Raw genomic sequence first — 18,909 nt, forward strand, 5'->3', positions numbered from 1 at the left:
TTGTTAAGCAGATTTAATTAACTTAATCATAAATTCTTAAAACAACATAGTCGTGTTTGACCTAGGGCGGGAAAGAAAAGTAAAGGTTGAGAAGCCCTGATTGATTCACTAGATCTGATTGAGCTGGAGTAGGCGATGGATCTGGATTCGTGGTTTGGAGTGGCCAGCGCTCTCGCCACGCATCCGGTGGCCGTCGCGATCCAGATCCAGGTAAGTGACTCCTTGATTCAATGTGCATTGCCAATGCTCTTCCAGGGATGCGTCATTTACTTGGCGCTGGCGATGGGCTGGGCATTCGCGACGATGATAAGGTCAGTGATTGATGGTCTTTTGCGCAATGGATTCTCGTGCGGTGGGGATTGACATTGCCAGCATTGGATTCTATAGGGGGCGGGAGCTCGCGAAAATGAAGAGGGCGCAACGAAATGGAAATAGTCTTGCATTTCTCAACGTTGATGTGGAGAGTTTCGAGCATGGTGCTCAAGCGATGCTACCACGCGTGACTGTGGTGATGCCCGTCAAGGGATTCGGCGAACACACGATTAGAAATTGGCGGAGCCAGGTAGAAAATCATGCTCTTCGCTCCTTGGTTTTCTAGTGCTAATTTTTCTTTCTTTTTTCTAGCTTATATCGTTGTATGGAGGCCCGCTCGAGTTTATCATCGTCGTCGAGAGCATGAAAGATCCAGCTTATGCGGCGATATCAAAGTTGATCTATGAGCTCAAGGTATCGTATCCTTCTTTTCCTTGAACTTGTGAGAAGATTTTATCGCGCATGCTGACACTTGCAGGATGATGTCCTGGCAAAAGTTTTGGTAGCCGGCTTGTCCGCAACTTGCAGCCAGAAAATTCACAACCAGCTGGTAAGTTCGTCGTCTTCACAGAATGTTTCCTTAAAAGAAAATCTTCGTGTTTGGTTTTAAAGGCTGGAATTTCTGCCATGCACAAGGAGAGCAAATACGTTCTCTTTCTGGACGACGACGTGCAGCTTCACCCCGGCACAGTCGGAGCGCTCGTTGATAAAATGACTCCGGAGGTAATTTGAGCTCATGTTTTCCGTCTGGATCGTCACCAGGCGTGCAGATTTTTGTTCTCACAGGCTATCCGTTTGACATACCGTCTGGAAGCCTCGGAAGCTATTGCATATATGAGTACCATATGGTAAACACTTTGAAAACTTTGCTCTCCAGATACTGATATCAAGACGATTATCAGCCCTGTTCAATTGGTTTTGCGACCGGTGGAAGAACTTTCTTTTTGTGGGGCGGATGCATGATGGTATACCGAGATTCTCAAGTTTTCTCGGAGGGTTTAACAAGTGATGTTTTAATTCTAGATGCATGCAGAAGATTTCCGTCAAGATCGTTATAATATGGTGACAGGGCTGCGAAATGGTGGCTATTCCGACGACATGACTCTTGCTGCTGTGGCCGGTAACAAAAAAAACAAGAAAAATCGCGAGTTTTGTTTTGATACGTGAAACTGATGGTCGCAGGTGCACATCATCGAGTAATCAGCTCACCTCCCGTGGCTGTGTTCTTCCATCCACTGTCTCAAAACTTAAGCTTTTCGAGGTGATAGTTTAGTTTTGAGATGGTGTTAACGGTGCGCTCTCCTTTCTCGCAGGTACTGGAACTATTTGCGAAAGCAGACATTTGTTCTGGAGTCCTACAACTCGCAAGTTAACTGGCTTATGAACCGGGCATTGTTCTTCTCGCATTGTTGGCTGTCGTGGAGTTTCGTAGCTCCATACGTGCTCGTGATCGCGCAACTGGCCGTGGCATTCAGAGCGATGCTTTGTCCATCTCCGGATGCAGCTATATTGTACAGGACAGGTTTGTCTTCTGTCCCATTCACTCACGGATCACCTTTTTTATTTTATTTTTATCTTCTGGCAGGACTTGTGATGGCTGGGATTGTAGCCATTTGCTCCGTGATTGAGTCACTGTCGTTGCAGCGTCTCTCGGCCGTGATAATAAGTCTCTGCAACGAGCTATCTCCTGAAAAGCCGCCAGTGTCCATCAAGACTTACAACTGGTTTATGGTGAGCACAACTTTCAAAGAAAACTATCATACAGATCAGTGCCTTGTCTTTGACAGGTTTTTGTTGCAATGGTCGTGGACAATTTTCTCTATCCCGTGTCTGCTGTCTATTCTCACTGGTCTCAGTTCATCGACTGGGCCGGAGTACGGTACCATTTACGACACGGCAAAGTATACCAGGTCGGACGCCCTATCCTTTCTCTTTGTTCCCTTTGGCTGATCGGTCAAAGCTTGCTTACAGATTGAAAGACCATCTTTGTTAGCTGAAAGGCAGGCGTCCGTGAAGAAAACGAAAACCAAAGCCTTTCCACACAAAAAACACTTGTGGTGCCAATAACAACGAATACTATTGATTCATTCTTTGATTATTTCTCGACGCGGCCATAAACATGAGGTGAATGGAAGCTGGATTTTTTCTGTATATCAATTGCTTCTCACTGCTATTTCAGCTCCAGTATGGTGTTGATTCTTCGGGACTTTCAAGCGAAGATCCCGTGAGCTGCAAAGCACTCTCGAAGAAGCCACTCCACTGCGTGGGAGGTTCCACAAGCGGAGGAGCAAACTGGTTGATGATGTCCCTGAGCGTGATGACTCCCACGATGCAAAGCTTGTCATCCACCACGAAACTCCTATCGCTCCTGGCATGGACAAGCTTCTCCATGGTCTGTTTGAGCGTGTCCCCGGCCTTAGACTTGACAGGATCCAGCATTCTTGGAAGAGCTATGGTCCCCAGGCTCAGTGTTCCCGCACATATCGATGCGCCGATCTCTTCTTGCAAAGGTACATCGTTGCTGAGCACGTCACTCTGGTTCCATTCTGCTTCCACCTCCATGTACTTCTCCACCGTGAGCGTTCTAGACAAACAACGAAGTAGAAACGTTGAATAGTAGTTTTCCATACCTTCTTTGATGAAAGAGCTCGGGTTTTTCGATCATGAGCAGCACATCCGTGCCTCGAACATTTCCAATGAGACGCCTGCTCTCTCTCTCCACAACAGGGACGCTACTTATCCTGAACTTCCACATTGTTGTCATTGCGTCTAGAATCACGTCGTCGTGATTAACGCAGACAACCTCTGATGCTCCAAGTCCTAGTTGTGCTCTGTCAGAAAAACAAGAGCCTGGTTTAGAAAAAACTTGAATAAATGTTCCTGTTGAGCATACCTCAACTTTCTGACAGTTTCATTTACATTGCTCAAGCAACCCAGTCGACTGAACGCATATATTGATTTACGCACGCAAGAAGGCAGCACCAGGCAACATGGGATGCAAAAGAGAAAGAAAAATCGACTACATACCGTAGCTCCGTGAGAGGCTTATTCGCAATAGTATCAAACCAAGTGAGTCCACTACATTGAAGAAGCAGCTGTACTGCAGCGTTCTGGAAAGAAAAGAAAAGAATAGTGCCGACTCAAAAGACATTGTTCTCAATTACCTGGGTGACGAAGCCTCTTACTAATCGATCTTGACTATCGATCACCGGGACAGCTTTAAGCCTGTGTCTAGACAGTAGCAGCAATACGTGCAAGAGTGTATCATCGTGCTTAACCGGTAGAAATGGTCCCCAGCGAAACGACTGTGCTAGAGTTCCCAACTACACACAGGCACAAATAAGTTTTTATCGGTTCATTAACAAAATCGAGATTACCTGGAAATTTATACCTTTGCAGATTTGACAGCATCGAGCTGTTGAATCAAGTCAAGAAATCCGGACTGCACAAATTTTGCTCCCATTCCGCCTTCATCCTTTTCACTGTATTCCTTGTCCTTGGCCTGTGACGCAGTTTTGGTTCGTTGAGTGATCACTAATCCTGCCACCTCTGCTTGTCTCTCCTCGACCTCTAGCTCCTGAGAAAAAAGGAAGTCATAAGTTGGCCAAAAGGAACAAAAAGAGAAGAAGTGACAAACCTGAAGAGCCCAAAGCACCATCCCTGAAAAATCCACGAGTCCAATGTATTTATCAGCCAGTGGTGAATTTACTGGCAATCGATCGTCTCGCACAGGTGCGCCTAAAAGCTTGTTTTTGTACAGGCATGTGATCGCCGAAACCATCGTGTCACTGGCTTCAAGCTCCACCACTGTAGCCACGAACCAAAAAGAAGAAAAAGAAACAAACAGGGACCAAGAAAAAAATAAAAATGTAAGAGACCGTTCTAGGCATGCGACAAACACAAACATGAAACCATACCTCTATCGTTATCAATCCCTGGGATGGAGAACAAAGGGACCCGATCAAAGAAAACCTTGAGAGCTTCAGTAGGCTCCAAGCTGCTGTTCTCGGTATCTGTTCTCGATCCCGCTTCAATGGAGTGGATTACCGCCTCCTTCTTGTTCTCCAGGCTAGAATCGCCGTCTGCGACGAGCTCCTCGAGCGTCTTGATGTCCATGGCTCGAAATCGGTCGAAATGCTGCCGCAATCTGGAGGATCGCCAGGCAATCGCGTGAGTGATCCATCTAGCAACAAGAAACTTACTCGCTTAGATCCTTGGATCGCTCATCCAGCGCCTAAAGACCCGCAGCAATTGCCCCAAGTGACATGTGGACAAAGTCGCCCTAGATTATATTCCGAAATAACGGCTACGAGATGGACGGACAGGATCGAAGCACGGGGGATAAGATTTAGGGTTCTAGCTGAGCGATGCTCGCTGCTGAGGCGTTCGCGAGCGATGGATGGCGATTTCCTCACAGGGAGTGTGGATTTCCGCGCAGCAGGCGGAGGATTTACTGCGTCGCGGTGAGGGCCGCCGTGAGGGAGGAGGATGATCAAGAGAAGCCGCAGGAGAAGACGATATTTGTTTTGTCCGAGAAGCCCAATCGAAGAGCTGCGGTGGAGGAGGTCGTGAAGCGGGCTAATCGCGAGAGTCTTGCGGATGAGATTATCCACCAGGAGGAGGATGGGGAGAATGTCGCGCACGACGGCATGAAAGTCGCGGCCGATCATCGCAGTGGTAATTCTTTCTTGGATTTCTTGCTCTCTTTCGTGGCTGATTGCTCCAAATTCCAAGCAGGATATGTTGCGCTCATAGGAAAACCGAATGTGGGAAAGAGCACCCTTCTCAATGGTATCATTGGACAAAAGCTTTCCATTGTCACAGCAAAGCCGCAAACAACACGCCATCGAATTCTGGGAATTTGCTCTGGTCCCAACTATCAAGTGAGTCTCTTGTTCTTTCTTTTTTTTCTCGTGCGTGTGTTCTTGGCTGCTATATCGACTGATGGTTTTTTGGTTTGTGCTCTCCTCTCAGATGATACTGTATGATACGCCTGGAGTGATCACAAAACAAATGCACAAGCTCGACGAATTGATGATGAAAAGTGTGCGAAGCGCCACTATCAATTCCGATTGCCTCCTCCTGATCGCGGATATTTGCCATCCTCCTGAGCAAGTAAGTTACAGTCTGTTCTTACAAAAACATGACTCCTCTCCTGCTCGCTCTCTCAGGTTCTTGGGACTCTGGATGAAGGTGCTGTCAATCTCATAAAATCCAAGCCAACGCTCCTGGTGCTCAACAAGAAAGACAAAGTGAAGCAAAGCGAGATACAAAAGAAGCAAGAGGTACCGTTTGTTTGAATATGTCTGTGTGTTGAATTCTTGCAGTGTTTGTTCTGATAGCAGGCTTGTGAATGTTAGTGGTATGAGAAGAACAGCGGGATGGACGAGGTCATACCAGTGAGCGCCAAGTTTGGGCTTGGAATCGAAGAAGTGAAGCAGTGGCTGGTTTCCAAGCTTCCACTCGGCCCCGCATACTATCCACGGGTAAGGCTGGACTACTTCAGCGATTAGAGTAAGACTTCTATGCAGGATATTGTGAGCGAGCATCAAGAACGATTCTTTGTCTCGGAGATCTTCCGCGAGAAGATCTTTCAACTATATCGGGAGGAGATCCCATACTGTTCTCAGGTGATTTCGAATAAGTTTATTGCTTGCATCAAACTTCTCTTCTGTCTACCAGGTCAATGTAGTGCGCTACGTCGAAAGGGAAGCACCCGCAAAGGACTTTATAGAGATCGAGATTTTAGTCGAGAAAGAGTCGCAGAAGGCAATTTTGCTGGGGAAGGTATGTGAAGAAAGAAAAATCCAGTCTGATCTCATTGAGTTCTTAAAGAATTTCAGGAAGGAAAGGCTTTAAAAACTCTGGCTACTGCTGCTCGTCTGGACATCGAGGATTTTGTTGATAGGAAATGCTACTTGGAGGTATTTGAGTTCATGTATTCCTTAATCTCTTATGACTTTGTCTTAGCAGATCAAAGTTAAAGTGAAGGAAGATTGGAGAAAGAACGAGGAGCTTTTGGAGCATTTTGGTTACTCTGGAAAAATTGCTAGTGCTTCATTATAATCCTGGTTTAAGTTGAGTATATCCATTTAGAGTTTCATTTTCTTTATTATGTTTATTATTATTAGTATTAGCCCGAAACTAAATCCAATCTGATAAAAACTAAAGTCAAGAGAGGCAATATTGGATCCACAAGTAAGCAGTGTAATGCATTCTTACTTGTTCTTGCTTGACACTACTTATGCATAATTTTTGAAGGATTGCCACTTTATAAACTTGCCACCTTATTTGCCTAGCATGACACATGGGGTGGAGATGGTTTATCAAGTTTGATTTCGTATAATAGACGAAGTTTTGATTTGTCAACCATTTATTTGCATTTCAGACAAAGTTTGTTATAATAAAGTTGTGACCATTCTGAAGTGATGTATTGTATGCCAAAGTGGGGCAACATTCTCTTGGCAAAATGCAATGTCTAAATTAATTCATTAGACAGCTCTCTGATTGTGATGCATGTAGATGTCATTTTTGGTTTGGTCAGAAAATTATGAGCAGGCATTTATAAACCCATGACTAGTCCAATTTTAGTCTGATTATGCTTGTACTTTTGATCTTGCTAGTGACATTGGTCTTAACAGTGTTTTAATGCAAGAGAATATGAGTGTGCTTGCTAAACATCATCCAACTGCATACATTGGTTATACATTTTAGCCAATAAAGATAAATTACTCCATAGCATAGAAGGATTAAGTGCTAATTGAGGGGAGAATTTGGTTGGCTTTATTATTTGTTAGGCTATGAAATTTCAAATTTACAAGTTTGAAATACTTCATAGTAATGCTGCCATCTTCCCTCTCTTTTCCTTATGTTCTTGAGAAGTGAATTGTGATAGCATCAGTGAATTTTCTAGATGTTGTGCTTAAACATTGTCCAGATGATACCTTAAAAATACTTTTGAGCATGATGATAGATTGGTGTGTTTCTTTCCATATGAAAGGGCTTCCTTCTTGACATCTAAATGGTCATAAAAACAATCCTCACCAAGTAAAAAAAGTTGTCTTTTAAGGTGATATTAAGAATATATAAATATCAAAATAATAATTCATCAGAAAATTATGTAAAATTCTCAAATCTATGAAGCGTTTAAAAATACAACTTAACCTTTTAAGCCTCAAGATAATTTAGCTTTTCACCTCACTGAAGATTTTTTTTTTATAAATATAAAAAAATTTCCTTCTCATCGCAGTGTTCGTCAAAGATCCTGCGAGCTTCGGCTAGTCTCCCAGATCTCCCGAAAGAATTGACGAGAGAGGTGCGGACAAACCCGTGCGAGATAAATCCAGCCTCCATCACGAGCTCGTTCCAAAGCCCAAGAGAACTCTTCGCTAGCAGGAGCCTTGAGTAGTAACTTCGTTTGGCTGGAATCCCTCTAGTTGCATTCTTCTGTAGAGGCCACCTTGGTCGAGACTCCCGAGAAAACTCTCCGTGCTCCGTCCAAATCCCCGCACCGGCTATAAAAGTTAATCAGTGCTGCAGCTACGAAGCTGTTCGAGTCGAGTCCACAGCCCTGTAAACCCACACGGATCTCCCGTCCCTTTGACAAATCTCTCGAGCTCGAGCAAGCTTCCAAAATGGTGACGAAACTCCGCCGATTTGGAGCCGTCCCTTCCAGCAGCATTGTCCGGAAGATTTGGAAAGTGTCACTGGAACCATCCTGTTCTTGAGAGAAGGCCGAGAGAATACCGTTCCAAGTCGCTAAGTCGCGGTAAACGAGCCTATCAAACACTCTCTTGGCGAGCTCTGGACTTCCATACCTCGGGTACATCCCAACCAGTGCATTCCGGACCACAGCATTCTCGCGATCCTCCTGTGGATCCCAATCCCCAGCTCCAGATCCCTTGGAGCCTGACAGAGATTTAAGATCGTGACGAGCGTGAAGTGGTCGGGCTTGACTCCATCTCTTTGCACTGGAAGTAGAAAATCATGGCTCATTCTTCATCACCCTGCTCGATGAATCCGGCGATCATTCTAGTCCAAGCTATCACTCCCTGCGAAGGAAGACGAGAAAAGACGTCCCTGGCGTCTTCCAGCGCGCCACATTTCAAGTACGTGTCGAGGAGCTTACCCGCGAAGAAAAAATCTCCATCGTCAAGCCTGCCATCGTCATCGCTGGAAGAGATCAGTCGATGGAGCCTCTGGACCTGCGGCAGCGCCTTGAAATGCCTGATCCTCTCGCGATCTGGCGATGATTCCGCCGCCTCCAGAAGCGCTTCTAGGTTTCTGGCCCTCGAGGAGCGCACGACACCGGCAATGCAGCAGAAACCTAGGCCTAAGGATCTCTTCCGGCCATGCACATGCCGCCCGACACTCCATAGCATAAACCCTAGCTAGCCGTAAGCCCTAGTTTTGAAAGTGGCGGGAATTCGAAATCTAAAATATCGACCTTTCTATCCCGCCAATTTTCCTGGTTTAGGGTTCTGCTCTTCGGCTTTGGCGACGATTGGGGCGATGTCGGGAACCTCCGGACGAGGAGTCCTACTGCAAGCGGCGGCTCTCGGATGGGCGCCTGATGCTGGATGTCGTCGGTAATATCATTCTCCTTGCTCGAATCTCATCTTCTTTTGGGCGATCCGCAGCTTAGGCGTTGGGAATTGGTGTCTCGAATTTCCAGGAGGGAGGACTGCCAGCTCGATTGGATCTCGGCAGAACCCATACCCTCTCATGCCTCAGATCCAGTGGCTCGTGAGAGATGCTCTTGGGAATCAATCTCTAGGTAAGTTGGTTATTTTATCTCTCCCATTTCTACTTGGTTTTTCACTCAGCCAAGATCACCAGCCTTTGCCTAACGAGGAATCGGGTCTCTACAACAACAGATACGCATTCTTCCGCGAGAACAAGACGGAACGCACTGTAATCCCCCACGTCGTGGAGAACATCACAGCGACTGTTCTGGTAACTTTTCCTCTAGACTGATGTGTTTTAACCTCACCAATACTTTTCCTCGTGTAGTTCCTTTCAGAGCGGCCAACTTCATGGTCTTCAATCTTCCACCTCTGGGATGCTCGCCCGAGTTCCTGACCAGGTTCGCCAGGCCATGGGCTGCCTACAGTTCTTCACAACGAGCTTCTCAGAGTCACCATAGACGTGCTGCGAGCCAGCTTTGGGGACTCCGTCCGGAGGCTTATCTACGTCGCCATGGCCGCAATGGTAACCGGCATGCTATACGATCCTCTCCTCTAATTACGAATCGTTCTTGCTTTGCTTCCAAGGTTTCAGAACGGACCAGAAGCTTGCTGCGGGACTGGAAACAACTATGATCCGCGAGTTCCCTGTGGAACGCAGGGAGTGGTCAGTGGCCTGTTCTAGGCCAAAGCACTACGTGAGCTGGGGCGGCATCCATACCACCGAGGCTTTCAGCAAGGCCGCAATCCACTCGGTCCTTTCATCGAGCCTCAAACGCAGCTTGGGTGCCGCTTCAACTTTAGCGAGTTTTGAAGCGTTTTTGTAGAGTTTGCGCTGTTTGTGAATAAAGATAATTTCCATGACAAGAACTTGTAGCTTCTACAATCACTGCACACTCTAATCAAATCCACACTTCACACACTAATCTAATGTTTCTTCTTCGCCATCTTTCAATAGGGATATGTTGCGGCCTTGCTTCTCTTCTCTCTGTGTAATCCTTTCTGTTGAGATATATGTTGTGGCCTTGCTTCTATAGTCTCTATGTAGTCCTTTCGGTAGACATACATGTTGAGGCCTTGCTTCTCGCTTTTCTGTGTAGTCCTTTTGGCAGATATGTCTGATCCATTGCAAATTCCTTGCTTCTCGTTTTTGTGTGTAGTCCTTTCCTTGGAGATCTCCTTTCTTAGAGATGTGTTGTTGTGTAGTTCATTCTAGAGAGAGTCTTCTTCATAACCTTGTTGCACTCTCAATAATGATCGGAAGCCACAGCAGCATTGTAGATGAATACTTCGTCCCTGTTCCTCTCGCGGCGGCGGAGGCACGACCGCACAACCAGGAGCAGCAGGACAAGAATAACCAACACGAGCCCCACGAGAGGAATCCACACGACCGCTGCCACTCCTGCAACCGCTGGAGCCGAGTTCCCGCCATGAGGAGGAGGAGGAAGAGCAGGGCTGATGGAGCCACTGCTGTGGCTGCCGGTAGCTGGAACGTAACCAGGCTGCCACTCTATGGTTGGATCCCAATCCCAATCCCACGTCCACGGATTCCCTCCGCTGCTAGTTCCATCACCATTTGCGGGATGCTCGCTGGTTTGATGAGCAGGAGGTGTCTCCGAACCAGCACTCCACGGTGTAGGAGGTGGTTTGCTCCTGAAATACCAAAAACTTTTAGCAGGTGGCAAACAATGAAAAACCCATAGTACCTGAAAGGTGGCGAGCGAGCTGAAGGCGTCCTCCCGCCTGAAGGTGAGCCGCGATGTGGAGGAGCCGTGCCATGAGTTGCAGGGCGGCTGTGTGGGGGAGATTGAGGTGGCGGCCCCTTCTCCCTATGGCGACCATGATCCCTTGCTGGAGGAGGAGGAGGCGGTGCTGCTGGATGATCCCTTGCTGGAGGAGGAGGAGCCCTGTGCTCTCGACTGTGAGATGGTGGAGGATGAGGCGCCACTGCCCGAGGAGGAGCGTTGCTTGGTGAAGCTCGCCTCGGTGGAGAATGACCCGGTGGTGGTGTATTAGCACGGGGAGCATGATGCCGTGGTTTGCTCCTGGAACATCCAACGTTAACAGGAGCCATAGAGCAATGAAAGCCATACCGTGATCGCCTCCGGTGATGAGGTCCAGAGCCACGATGTGGAGGAACATGTCCCTGCTCCCGAGGAGGAGCTGCTGGGCCGTGATGAGCTTGTGGCGGCATCCCCTTGTGGCGTCCTGGAGCATTGTTGCTGCTTGCTTGAGGAGGAGGAGCCTTGCTCTCAGATGGTGGTGCTAGCGGACGATGAGACACTGGCCGAGGAGGAGGAGGAGCCTTGCTCTCAGATGGTGGTGCTAGCGGACGATGAGACACTGGCCGAGGAGGAGGAGGAGCCTTGCTCTCAGATGGTGGTGCTAGCGGACGATGAGACACTGGCCCAGGAGGAGGAGGAGCCTTGCTCTCAGATGGTGGTGCTAGCGGACGATGAGACACTGGCCGAGGAGGAGGAGGAGCCTTGCTCTCAGATGGTGGTGCTAGCCGATGATGAGACACTCCCCGCGGAGGAGGAGGAGGAGTCTCTTGACCGTGAGCAGGTGGCAGTGGTGGCGACACTGCCCGAGGAGGATGAGGAGCCGCTTGTGGTGGCGACACGGCCCGAGGAGGATGAGGAGCCGCTCGAGAAGATCGTGGCGAGCTCGGTGGTGCCAGTGCAGATCCTGCTACTCGTGGTGACCGAGGAGAAACTGCTCGTGGAGGAGTTGCTTGCCCTGCTTGCCGAGGAGGAGGTGGCACTGCACCAGGACCTGCTCGTCGTAGCGCTCGTGGTGACAGTGGCAGCGTCTTTACAGCTCCAGCAGGCCTCCAAGGAGGAAGAACTCTTGCCATCGTTGATCACACAAAAAAACAAACGCAAACTTACTTGCTCTCGCTTACTCGCAGGACTAGGGCTTACTTTACTCGCACGACAAGAACCCCTAAAAATGGTATCTTTTAAGAATCTATTTTAATTTTCATCTGTTAAATGCGAGTAATCCCTGGCAATCACTTCCAGTGCATTGAACATTCCTTACTCCATATCCAAAGAATTCTGCCCAGCAGTGCCAGGAAAGTGTTTCACTGGGCGCGACTTCTTGACAATACTTCTATGGAGATCCAGTCCTATGCTTGGTTCTATCAAAGAACTATAGCTTTTCTACCAAAATTATTTAAATTTGCACTCTCCACATCTCACTCACAAGAGGTTTTTACAATGGTAGTTTCGTCTCAACTCCTGCAGAATGGAAAGAATGAAAAAGAAGTCCGATCACCATATCTGGATAAGACAATCATTCTGAGACATGTAGAAGAACTTCTCTCACCACACCATGCTTCTCATCTTGAGGCATGAGACTGGCAGTGATAGAAATAGCCAGAGTGGATCCAGCTTCCACCTAGTGAGGTTGTAAAGTTGGTGACACATTGGAGGAAGAGAGTGGCCAGAAGTGGGGGGTGTGGACAATAGCTGCTGCATTATAAGCTAGATACAATTGAGTTCTCGGGGAGCTGGAGGATTGATTGGTCATCAACATCAATCATTTAAGAAGATTAAAATTCTTATAAACAAATGTCAAAGAGATATTAGAAAATAGTGTTATCCAAAAATCTTAGAGTTTTTAGGCATGTGAACTTTATTTTGTGATGAATCTTGGAGAGTATTTGGTTTTAAATCAATTATCACCCATTAAATATTGTGACCATCTTAGATATATTTTCTGGATTGTTTGAGGATAAGTCATTATTTCACTAAGTTTGATTTTGTTTTTGGGTATTGACAAATGTCATGGCCAAAAATGTTTATAATACTATTTTTTTTACATTATTTGGTTTGTATAAGTTTTTGATGATGCTATTAGGTTTGAATAATGTTGTAGCAAATTTTCAATAAATGATGGATGAAGTTCCTTGCAATATGCCAAAAGTGATTATTAACATTATTGATGATATCTTTATCCACTCAAAGAAGAAATGGGAGAAGTAAATCTATAATGTTCATAAGGCATTTGATTAGTTGCAGGAAGTTGGTTTGAAAGTGAAATGGTCAAAATGCATATTTGGATATAAGGATATGACTTATTTAGATATTACATTTCTTGCAAGGGTTTGTAAATTAATTTTATCAAACTTGTGGTTATATTGAAATTCCTATTTTGAAATATGTAGTGCTTTCTTGACAAAGTGTAATATCTTGGTCTTTTTATTAATCATTATTGTAAGCATTATTAAAGTCATTAACATCATTTTTTATTTGGTTTAAGAAGTGCAAACAAACATTTATAGAACTCAAAGAAGTGTTAACAAATCCTTTAGTTTTAGCATATCTTGATTATACTTAACATTTCATCTTATGCAACAATGCTTATTATATTGGTCTCAGAGATGTGTTGATGCAAGAAATCATAAATGTGCTTGATCAATGTTATCCTATTATGTACATTATCTTTATATTACAATTAGTAGAGGTGGACTACTCTATGACAAAGGACTGTCTAATAGCAATTTAGAATTTTGAAAATTTTTATACATACTTACATAGTTCTTGGATATGGCAATCATATTATACTCATTTCATTATTGAAGTGGAATAATTAAATTGCTTAATGGGTTTATATTTAATATATATGACTTTGAGGTTGTTCATCACCCAAGGAGTTTTATAGCTAATGATAACAATTTTTCTCAAGCTCCTCTCCCTTCTTTCTTCTTATATTTTTAATAAAATTATTGTTTTAATATCAATGAATTTTTTAGACAAAGATTTTGTGCTATTATTGAAAGGGAAGCCCTCACCATAGAACACACCAGTCTCTCATCACTCAAGTGCTGCTTATGTATGAACCTCCTAAAACGCTAACAATGGGGTATATACCCCCTCTCCCAGAATATCCCTCACATCCGTTAAATATTCTAATAGTGGAATATTTTAGGGAATCTCACTCAAAACTACACATATCCCAATAGATGACCACAGGGGATTGCACCAAACTTTATTATGTGTGAAAAACTTATGATTGCTGCAATTTGATGTGCTGTGTTGGCACCACTACAAGAAGAAAATCCAAAGAAAAAAGAAAGAAAGAAGCAATCATCCTCAATAGAGTTTGTTGATTGGGTTTGTGTCCATAAGGTGAAAAGATAAATTACTCTTTTGGATGAGGTTTATGAGACTTAAAAGGGTTATGTTGTATTTTCAAACATTTCATAGATTTGAGAATTTTACATAATTTGATGATGAATTATTGTTATATATATATATATATATATATATATATATATATATATATATATATATATATATATATATATATATATATATATATATATATATATATATATGTATATATATATAAATGAATGAGTGAGTGAGTGAGTGAGAGTGAGAGAGAGTGAGAGAGAGAGAGAGAGAGAGAGAGAGAGTGGGTGGAAGTCATGAGGATTGCCTTTATAGGAACAATGAAAATGCGAAACATTGATGCATTCATAATAATAATAACAAACCTAGAGGATCACCAAAATGAAATGGATTGTCCATTGGGTGATAAGGAGCTTGGTTGTCATTAAGAATTGTACAAGTTGTAAAAACTCCAATGAAAAGTTTATAATATAGCAAATGATATATATCTCAGTTCATAAATTAATTAATATTTTCGCAGATGGTACAATTTTTAGTTATTTTATTCTATAAATTATGTATGATAGAAAACAAAATCTACTTCTCCTGATAAAATACAATACAACAATAAATTTGTATAATAAGAATGAATGATAGCTCACATAGTGATGGAGAACAATATTTGTTAATTGTATATATTTAATATCCACTTAGAACCATATTACCATCAGTTTTGAAGCCTTAATCTGGAGCCATATTGTCTATCATTACCAGTATTACTATTCCAATATAAATATCATTATGCCAGGCTCCATAATGGCAAAAATAGTCCTCTCCAGAAATATAATGCAACAATCATATAATTCTTGAGGGATTTTTTCTATAATCTTAGTCTTGTTTATAAGGTTTTCTATTGACATCTTAGGTATTTTATACTCTAGAAAATATTGGCACTAAAGCATCATAACCTTAAAATTTGGTATAAATTAGTTTTTATATCTTCTCTACTAGCACCACTATTTCTATTAAATTGACATCCTTCATCATTAATAGGGTTGAGAAGCCATGTAACTACAAGCACTCAGAATGACACAATATCGTTAAAATATGCAAATGCTTTTCCATATGCATAACTATATTTTTCATTAATAGAGTCCATCACCAGATCTAATGTAGACAAGATAACATCCTGTGGACCACCATTTGCAGTCCCAACATTCTCAAGGTTATCAACGCAAACAAATAAAGAAAAAAAACATAGCTGAGAAGCGAATGCAAGACGACCTCATAGATAGAGAACGATCATTAGTAGATATTTTTTCTAAAAAAGAAAAATCTGTAAAAAAAAAACAAGAGGAAAGAAAGATCATCCCAAATGCAAACCTTTCACTCTCATTTCACTTTCATCCTTTGCCTCTGACTAACTCTGCCATCTCTGCTTGTCTCTCCTCGACCTCTAGCTCCTGAGGAGAAGGAAGTCAAAAGATGGCCAAAAGGAATAAACCTGAAGAGCCCATAGCACCATCAGCCAGTGGTGAATTTACTAGTAGTCTATCGTCTCGCATGGGTGCGTCTAAAGCTTGTATTTGTAGAGGTATGTGATTGCCGAAACCATCGTGTCACTAGCTTCAAGCTCCAAAAAGAGAACACAAAAAGAAACAAGCAGAGACCAGAAAGAAACAAGCAGAGACCGTTTTAGGCGGAGAAAACAAACATGAAACTAAAACTCTTATCGTTATCGGACGAATTGGTGATGAAAAGTGTGTGAAACGCCACTATCAAGTCCAATTGCCTCCTCCTGGTTGCGGATATTTGCCATCCCCGCAAGCAAGCATGCTATAGTCTGTTCTTATAAAAATCATTGACTCTTTTTCTGCTCGCTCTCTCAGGTTTTCTTGGTATCTTGGATTGTCAATCGCATCAAATCTAAGCCAACGCTCTTGGTGCTCAACAAAGTGAAGCAAGGCGAGATATGTTTGAACTTGTACAGGGATAGCACACTTGTGAATGTTAGTGGTGTGAGAAGAAAAACGGGATGAACGGCGAAGGTCCAGAATATGGAGCATGGAACTTCTGTTGTTTCCACTTAAGGCTGGACTTTTTTGTCAGAGATTAGAGTAAGGCGTCTATGCAGGATTCTGTGAGCGAGCATCAAGAACGATTATTTGTCTTGGAGGTCTTTCACAAGAAGATTTCAACTGATCAAGTACTGTTCTCAGGTAATGTCAAATAATTTTATTGCTTGCATCTATATTCTCTTCTCTTTTTCATTTTTCTTTCTACCAGGTCAATGTAGTGCAGTACGTAGGACTTTATAGAGATCGAGATCCTAGTCAAGAAAGAGTCATAGAACGCAATTTTGCTAGGGAAGGTATGTGAAGGAAATGAGGTCTTAAGGAATTTCAAGTTGGACATCAACGATTTTGTTGATAGGAAACACCAGGTATTTGATATCTTAATTTCTCTCTCTTTTTCCTTCTTAGATCCAATAAATCCAAGTTTATTGCTTAACGATGTTTAGTAAAAAAGAATATACAAATCAAAAGGGATATACTGCTGGGCTAGGGTTAGGGTTCTTGTAGCCATGGCAGTAGTCGCGAGCGATCTTCCGCCCGCGCTCAAATCGATCTTCGAGGAGGCAGCGCAGGCGGACGTGACGGATGGCGATGATCTCTACACCTGGTACAAATCCCTCCACCGCCGCCTCGAATTCGTGGACATCCAGGAGGAGTACATCAAGGACGAGCTCAAGAATCTCAAGCGGGAGCTCCTGCGCGCGCAGGAGGAGGTGAAGCGCATCCAGTCGGTGCCGCTCGTCATTGGTCAGTTCATCGAGATGGTAGATCAGAACAACGGTATCGTGGGATCGACCACGGGCTCCAATTACTACGTGAGGATCCTCAGCACTGTCAATCGCGAGCTCCTCAAGCCCTCGTCTTCGGTTGCCTTGCACCGCCATTCCAATGCGCTCGTCGACGTCCTTCCTCCAGAGGCGGATTCCAGCATTTCTCTCTTGACACAGTCGGAAAAGCCAGACGTCGCCTATAACGTAAGAATTTTTCTTTCTTCTTGCGACTCTTGAGGGCTCGTGTTCTTGGGTCTAAGCACTTCTTTCTTTGTTTCTTTCAGGATATTGGAGGCTGTGACATCCAGAAGCAAGAAATCCGCGAGGCCGTGGAGCTTCCTCTGACGCACCACGAGCTATACAAGCAGATTGGTATCGATCCACCTAGAGGTGTTTTACTTTATGGCCCTCCAGGCACTGGGAAAACCATGCTTGCAAAGGCCGTCGCGCACCACACCACTGCCGCTTTCATCCGCGTTGTGGGCTCGGAGTTCGTCCAGAAGTATCTTGGAGAGGTGTGGAACCTTTTCTTTTTTCTTTCTCTTCACGCTTGTCTTCTGTGGCACAGGGACCTCGAATGGTGCGTGATGTTTTCAGGCTGGCGAAAGAGAACGCACCGGCAATCATCTTTATCGATGAGATTGATGCCATTGCCACGGCTCGGTTTGATGCTCAAACTGGCGCTGACCGTGAAGTCCAGCGTATTCTGATGGAGCTGCTCAACCAGGTAAAAGGAACCAAGTAGAGTAAGCCGCTGACGTCCTTGTGCTTCTCAGATGGATGGTTTCGATCAAACCGTGAATGTGAAGGTTATCATGGCTACAAACCGTGCGGACACTTTGGATCCCGCGCTCTTGCGTCCGGGAAGACTTGACAGGAAGATTGAGTTCCCTCTGCCCGACAGGCGGCAAAAGCGGCTCGTTTTCCAGGTTTCTGTGCAGACGTTCTTGCGAAGAAAGCTTTCTTGACAGTGCTTAGTCCAGGTTTGCACGGCAAAGATGAATCTGAGCGATGAAGTGGATCTCGAGGACTATGTTTCTCGGCCTGATAAAATAAGCGCCGCCGAGGTAGAGAGCCGTTTGTCTTGGGCTTTACTCTGACGCATTTCCTTTATCCAGATTGCTGCGATATGTCAAGAGGCAGGCATGCATGCGGTGAGGAAGAATCGCTACGTTATTCTTCCCAAGGACTTTGAGAAGGGCTACAGGACCAACGTGAAAAAGTCGGACACCGATTTCGAGTTTTATAAGTAGCTTCCTGAACTATTATATTTAAGTTCACCCTTAATGTTTTAAAGTTTTAAAAATAGGAATTTAAAAATTCCTAGAACTATTCTAGGATATTCTTCTATTGTTTGTTTAACAAGTAATAGATCATATCCATCTATGATCAATTGTTTTTTGCTTCTATTGTGATCTTTTCCTCCTGCCATTTTCAGGGACTTTGATGTAGGTATTTCCAGCTTTGACAACCAGCAAGGACATCAAAGTCTTTCATTTCAAAACCACAACTTGATACCCAACTTATTTTGGTGCGAGAAACTGAAAAAAATAAGAACAAATTCATGCTTAGTGCTTAACTTTAGACAGACTCCCCTTTTACATCCTTTTAAATTTTTGCAGCTTCTCAAGTATTAGAAAAGCCTGTAGAATCAAGCCCATGCACATACTCATTCCTCCACATGATCCAGTCGCCCCACAAGTGATTTGTCGCTGTGCTTGGCCGAGATCGAGGTGCCAGGGTTTCGATTAGAAGTTTTACAATAGAGTGATCCAGGTGGCGGTATTGCAGCTTGCAAAATACGTGCATTTTTTTGTGACTCATTCTTTGATATTTCGGCCTCTTGATCCATAGCTTATGCGGTTTAGGATATTTCTAGGAAACTTACTTCTGTTTAGCAGCTTTTCTAGCTTCTTCCCTTGTTGCAAAATGTTTAAGATGCCTAATA

The 18,909-nt window shown here is 44.1% G+C and overlaps 6 protein-coding genes across 8 annotated transcripts; 3 read left to right on the forward strand and 3 right to left on the reverse strand.

Moving 5' to 3' along the window:
• Positions 1-62: 62 nt before the first annotated feature.
• On the forward strand, positions 63-2,391 carry LOC112351361. Of its 2 annotated transcripts, XM_024689109.1 has the most exons (14): positions 64-210; positions 256-311; positions 388-562; positions 625-726; positions 791-862; positions 925-1,035; positions 1,083-1,160; positions 1,215-1,277; positions 1,336-1,432; positions 1,495-1,573; positions 1,626-1,834; positions 1,898-2,043; positions 2,100-2,222; positions 2,284-2,391. In XM_024689109.1, exons 1-14 carry the CDS (start codon positions 136-138, stop codon positions 2,377-2,379), a joined length of 1,482 nt encoding a protein of 493 aa, XP_024544877.1. In that variant the 5' UTR covers positions 64-135; the 3' UTR covers positions 2,380-2,391. The 2 variants fall into 2 exon arrangements, with proteins under 2 accessions (XP_024544876.1, XP_024544877.1); XM_024689108.1 differs by having other exon boundaries at positions 63-210; positions 1,626-2,043.
• LOC9644318 (SNF1-related protein kinase regulatory subunit gamma-1) lies at positions 2,392-4,597 on the reverse strand. The gene is made up of 8 exons (XM_002983957.2): positions 4,515-4,597; positions 4,230-4,459; positions 3,950-4,119; positions 3,704-3,889; positions 3,477-3,635; positions 3,340-3,422; positions 2,943-3,143; positions 2,392-2,896 (listed from the first exon to the last, which is right to left on the reverse strand). Exons 2-8 carry the CDS (start codon positions 4,426-4,428, stop codon positions 2,488-2,490), a joined length of 1,407 nt encoding a protein of 468 aa, XP_002984003.1. The 5' UTR covers positions 4,429-4,459; positions 4,515-4,597; the 3' UTR covers positions 2,392-2,487.
• A 58-nt stretch (positions 4,598-4,655) lies between these two features.
• LOC9644660 (GTPase ERA1, chloroplastic) lies at positions 4,656-6,496 on the forward strand. Of its 2 annotated transcripts, none has more exons than XR_002994076.1 (9): positions 4,656-4,989; positions 5,050-5,195; positions 5,287-5,427; positions 5,484-5,597; positions 5,673-5,798; positions 5,844-5,942; positions 5,995-6,099; positions 6,148-6,236; positions 6,286-6,375. XR_002994076.1 is itself a non-coding variant. In XM_002983822.2 (9 exons), the coding sequence occupies exons 1-9, from the start codon at positions 4,680-4,682 to the stop codon at positions 6,376-6,378; spliced, it is 1,215 nt and encodes a 404-aa protein (XP_002983868.2). In that variant the 5' UTR covers positions 4,656-4,679; the 3' UTR covers positions 6,379-6,496. The 2 variants fall into 2 exon arrangements, 1 of the variants encoding a protein (XP_002983868.2); XM_002983822.2 differs by having other exon boundaries at positions 6,156-6,236; positions 6,286-6,496.
• Positions 6,497-7,744: 1,248 nt separating this feature from the next.
• LOC9644319 (pentatricopeptide repeat-containing protein At4g18840) lies at positions 7,745-8,693 on the reverse strand. The gene is made up of 2 exons (XM_024688984.1): positions 8,318-8,693; positions 7,745-8,220 (listed from the first exon to the last, which is right to left on the reverse strand). The coding sequence occupies exons 1-2, from the start codon at positions 8,691-8,693 to the stop codon at positions 7,745-7,747; spliced, it is 852 nt and encodes a 283-aa protein (XP_024544752.1).
• A 1,550-nt stretch (positions 8,694-10,243) lies between these two features.
• LOC9644320 (early nodulin-75) lies at positions 10,244-11,190 on the reverse strand. The gene is made up of 2 exons (XM_024688985.1): positions 10,703-11,190; positions 10,244-10,649 (listed from the first exon to the last, which is right to left on the reverse strand). Exons 1-2 carry the CDS (start codon positions 11,188-11,190, stop codon positions 10,244-10,246), a joined length of 894 nt encoding a protein of 297 aa, XP_024544753.1.
• A 5,493-nt stretch (positions 11,191-16,683) lies between these two features.
• On the forward strand, positions 16,684-18,311 carry LOC9644662 (26S proteasome regulatory subunit 6B homolog). The gene is made up of 6 exons (XM_002983824.2): positions 16,684-17,165; positions 17,246-17,476; positions 17,530-17,688; positions 17,738-17,890; positions 17,945-18,028; positions 18,080-18,311. The coding sequence occupies exons 1-6, from the start codon at positions 16,701-16,703 to the stop codon at positions 18,212-18,214; spliced, it is 1,227 nt and encodes a 408-aa protein (XP_002983870.1). The 5' UTR covers positions 16,684-16,700; the 3' UTR covers positions 18,215-18,311.
• Positions 18,312-18,909: the final 598 nt, after the last annotated feature.

Source organism: Selaginella moellendorffii, unplaced genomic scaffold, assembly GCF_000143415.4.
Source record: "Selaginella moellendorffii unplaced genomic scaffold, v1.0 SELMOscaffold_60, whole genome shotgun sequence".
NCBI classification, from domain to species: domain Eukaryota; kingdom Viridiplantae; phylum Streptophyta; class Lycopodiopsida; order Selaginellales; family Selaginellaceae; genus Selaginella; species Selaginella moellendorffii.

Bases quoted from the DNA above. Each gene is read 5' to 3' on its own strand.
- LOC112351361 (XM_024689108.1), top strand. From the start codon at position 136: ATGGATCTGGATTCGTGGTTTGGAGTGGCCAGCGCTCTCGCCACGCAT. The intron at 312-387 runs GTCAGTGATTGA...TGGATTCTATAG, and splicing joins GCATTCGCGACGATGATAAG to GGGGCGGGAGCTCGCGAAAA. The intron at 2,223-2,283 runs GTCGGACGCCCT...GCTTGCTTACAG, and splicing joins GACACGGCAAAGTATACCAG to ATTGAAAGACCATCTTTGTT.
- LOC9644318 (XM_002983957.2), bottom strand. From the start codon at position 4,428: ATGGACATCAAGACGCTCGAGGAGCTCGTCGCAGACGGCGATTCTAGC. The intron at 3,890-3,949 runs GTTTGTCACTTC...CTTTTTTCTCAG, and splicing joins TGGTGCTTTGGGCTCTTCAG to GAGCTAGAGGTCGAGGAGAG. The intron at 2,897-2,942 runs GTATGGAAAACT...TTGTTTGTCTAG, and splicing joins GAGCTCTTTCATCAAAGAAG to AACGCTCACGGTGGAGAAGT.
- LOC9644660 (XM_002983822.2), top strand. From the start codon at position 4,680: ATGCTCGCTGCTGAGGCGTTCGCGAGCGATGGATGGCGATTTCCTCAC. The intron at 5,799-5,843 runs GTAAGGCTGGAC...ACTTCTATGCAG, and splicing joins GCCCCGCATACTATCCACGG to GATATTGTGAGCGAGCATCA. The intron at 6,237-6,285 runs GTATTTGAGTTC...TTGTCTTAGCAG, and splicing joins ATAGGAAATGCTACTTGGAG to ATCAAAGTTAAAGTGAAGGA.
- LOC9644319 (XM_024688984.1), bottom strand. From the start codon at position 8,693: ATGCTATGGAGTGTCGGGCGGCATGTGCATGGCCGGAAGAGATCCTTA. The intron at 8,221-8,317 runs GTGATGAAGAAT...AATCTCTGTCAG, and splicing joins CGCCGGATTCATCGAGCAGG to GCTCCAAGGGATCTGGAGCT.
- LOC9644320 (XM_024688985.1), bottom strand. From the start codon at position 11,190: ATGCCGCCACAAGCTCATCACGGCCCAGCAGCTCCTCCTCGGGAGCAG. The intron at 10,650-10,702 runs GTACTATGGGTT...TTGGTATTTCAG, and splicing joins GCTCGCTCGCCACCTTTCAG to GAGCAAACCACCTCCTACAC.
- LOC9644662 (XM_002983824.2), top strand. From the start codon at position 16,701: ATGGCAGTAGTCGCGAGCGATCTTCCGCCCGCGCTCAAATCGATCTTC. The intron at 17,689-17,737 runs GTAAAAGGAACC...TGTGCTTCTCAG, and splicing joins TGATGGAGCTGCTCAACCAG to ATGGATGGTTTCGATCAAAC. The intron at 17,891-17,944 runs GTTTCTGTGCAG...TGCTTAGTCCAG, and splicing joins AAAAGCGGCTCGTTTTCCAG to GTTTGCACGGCAAAGATGAA.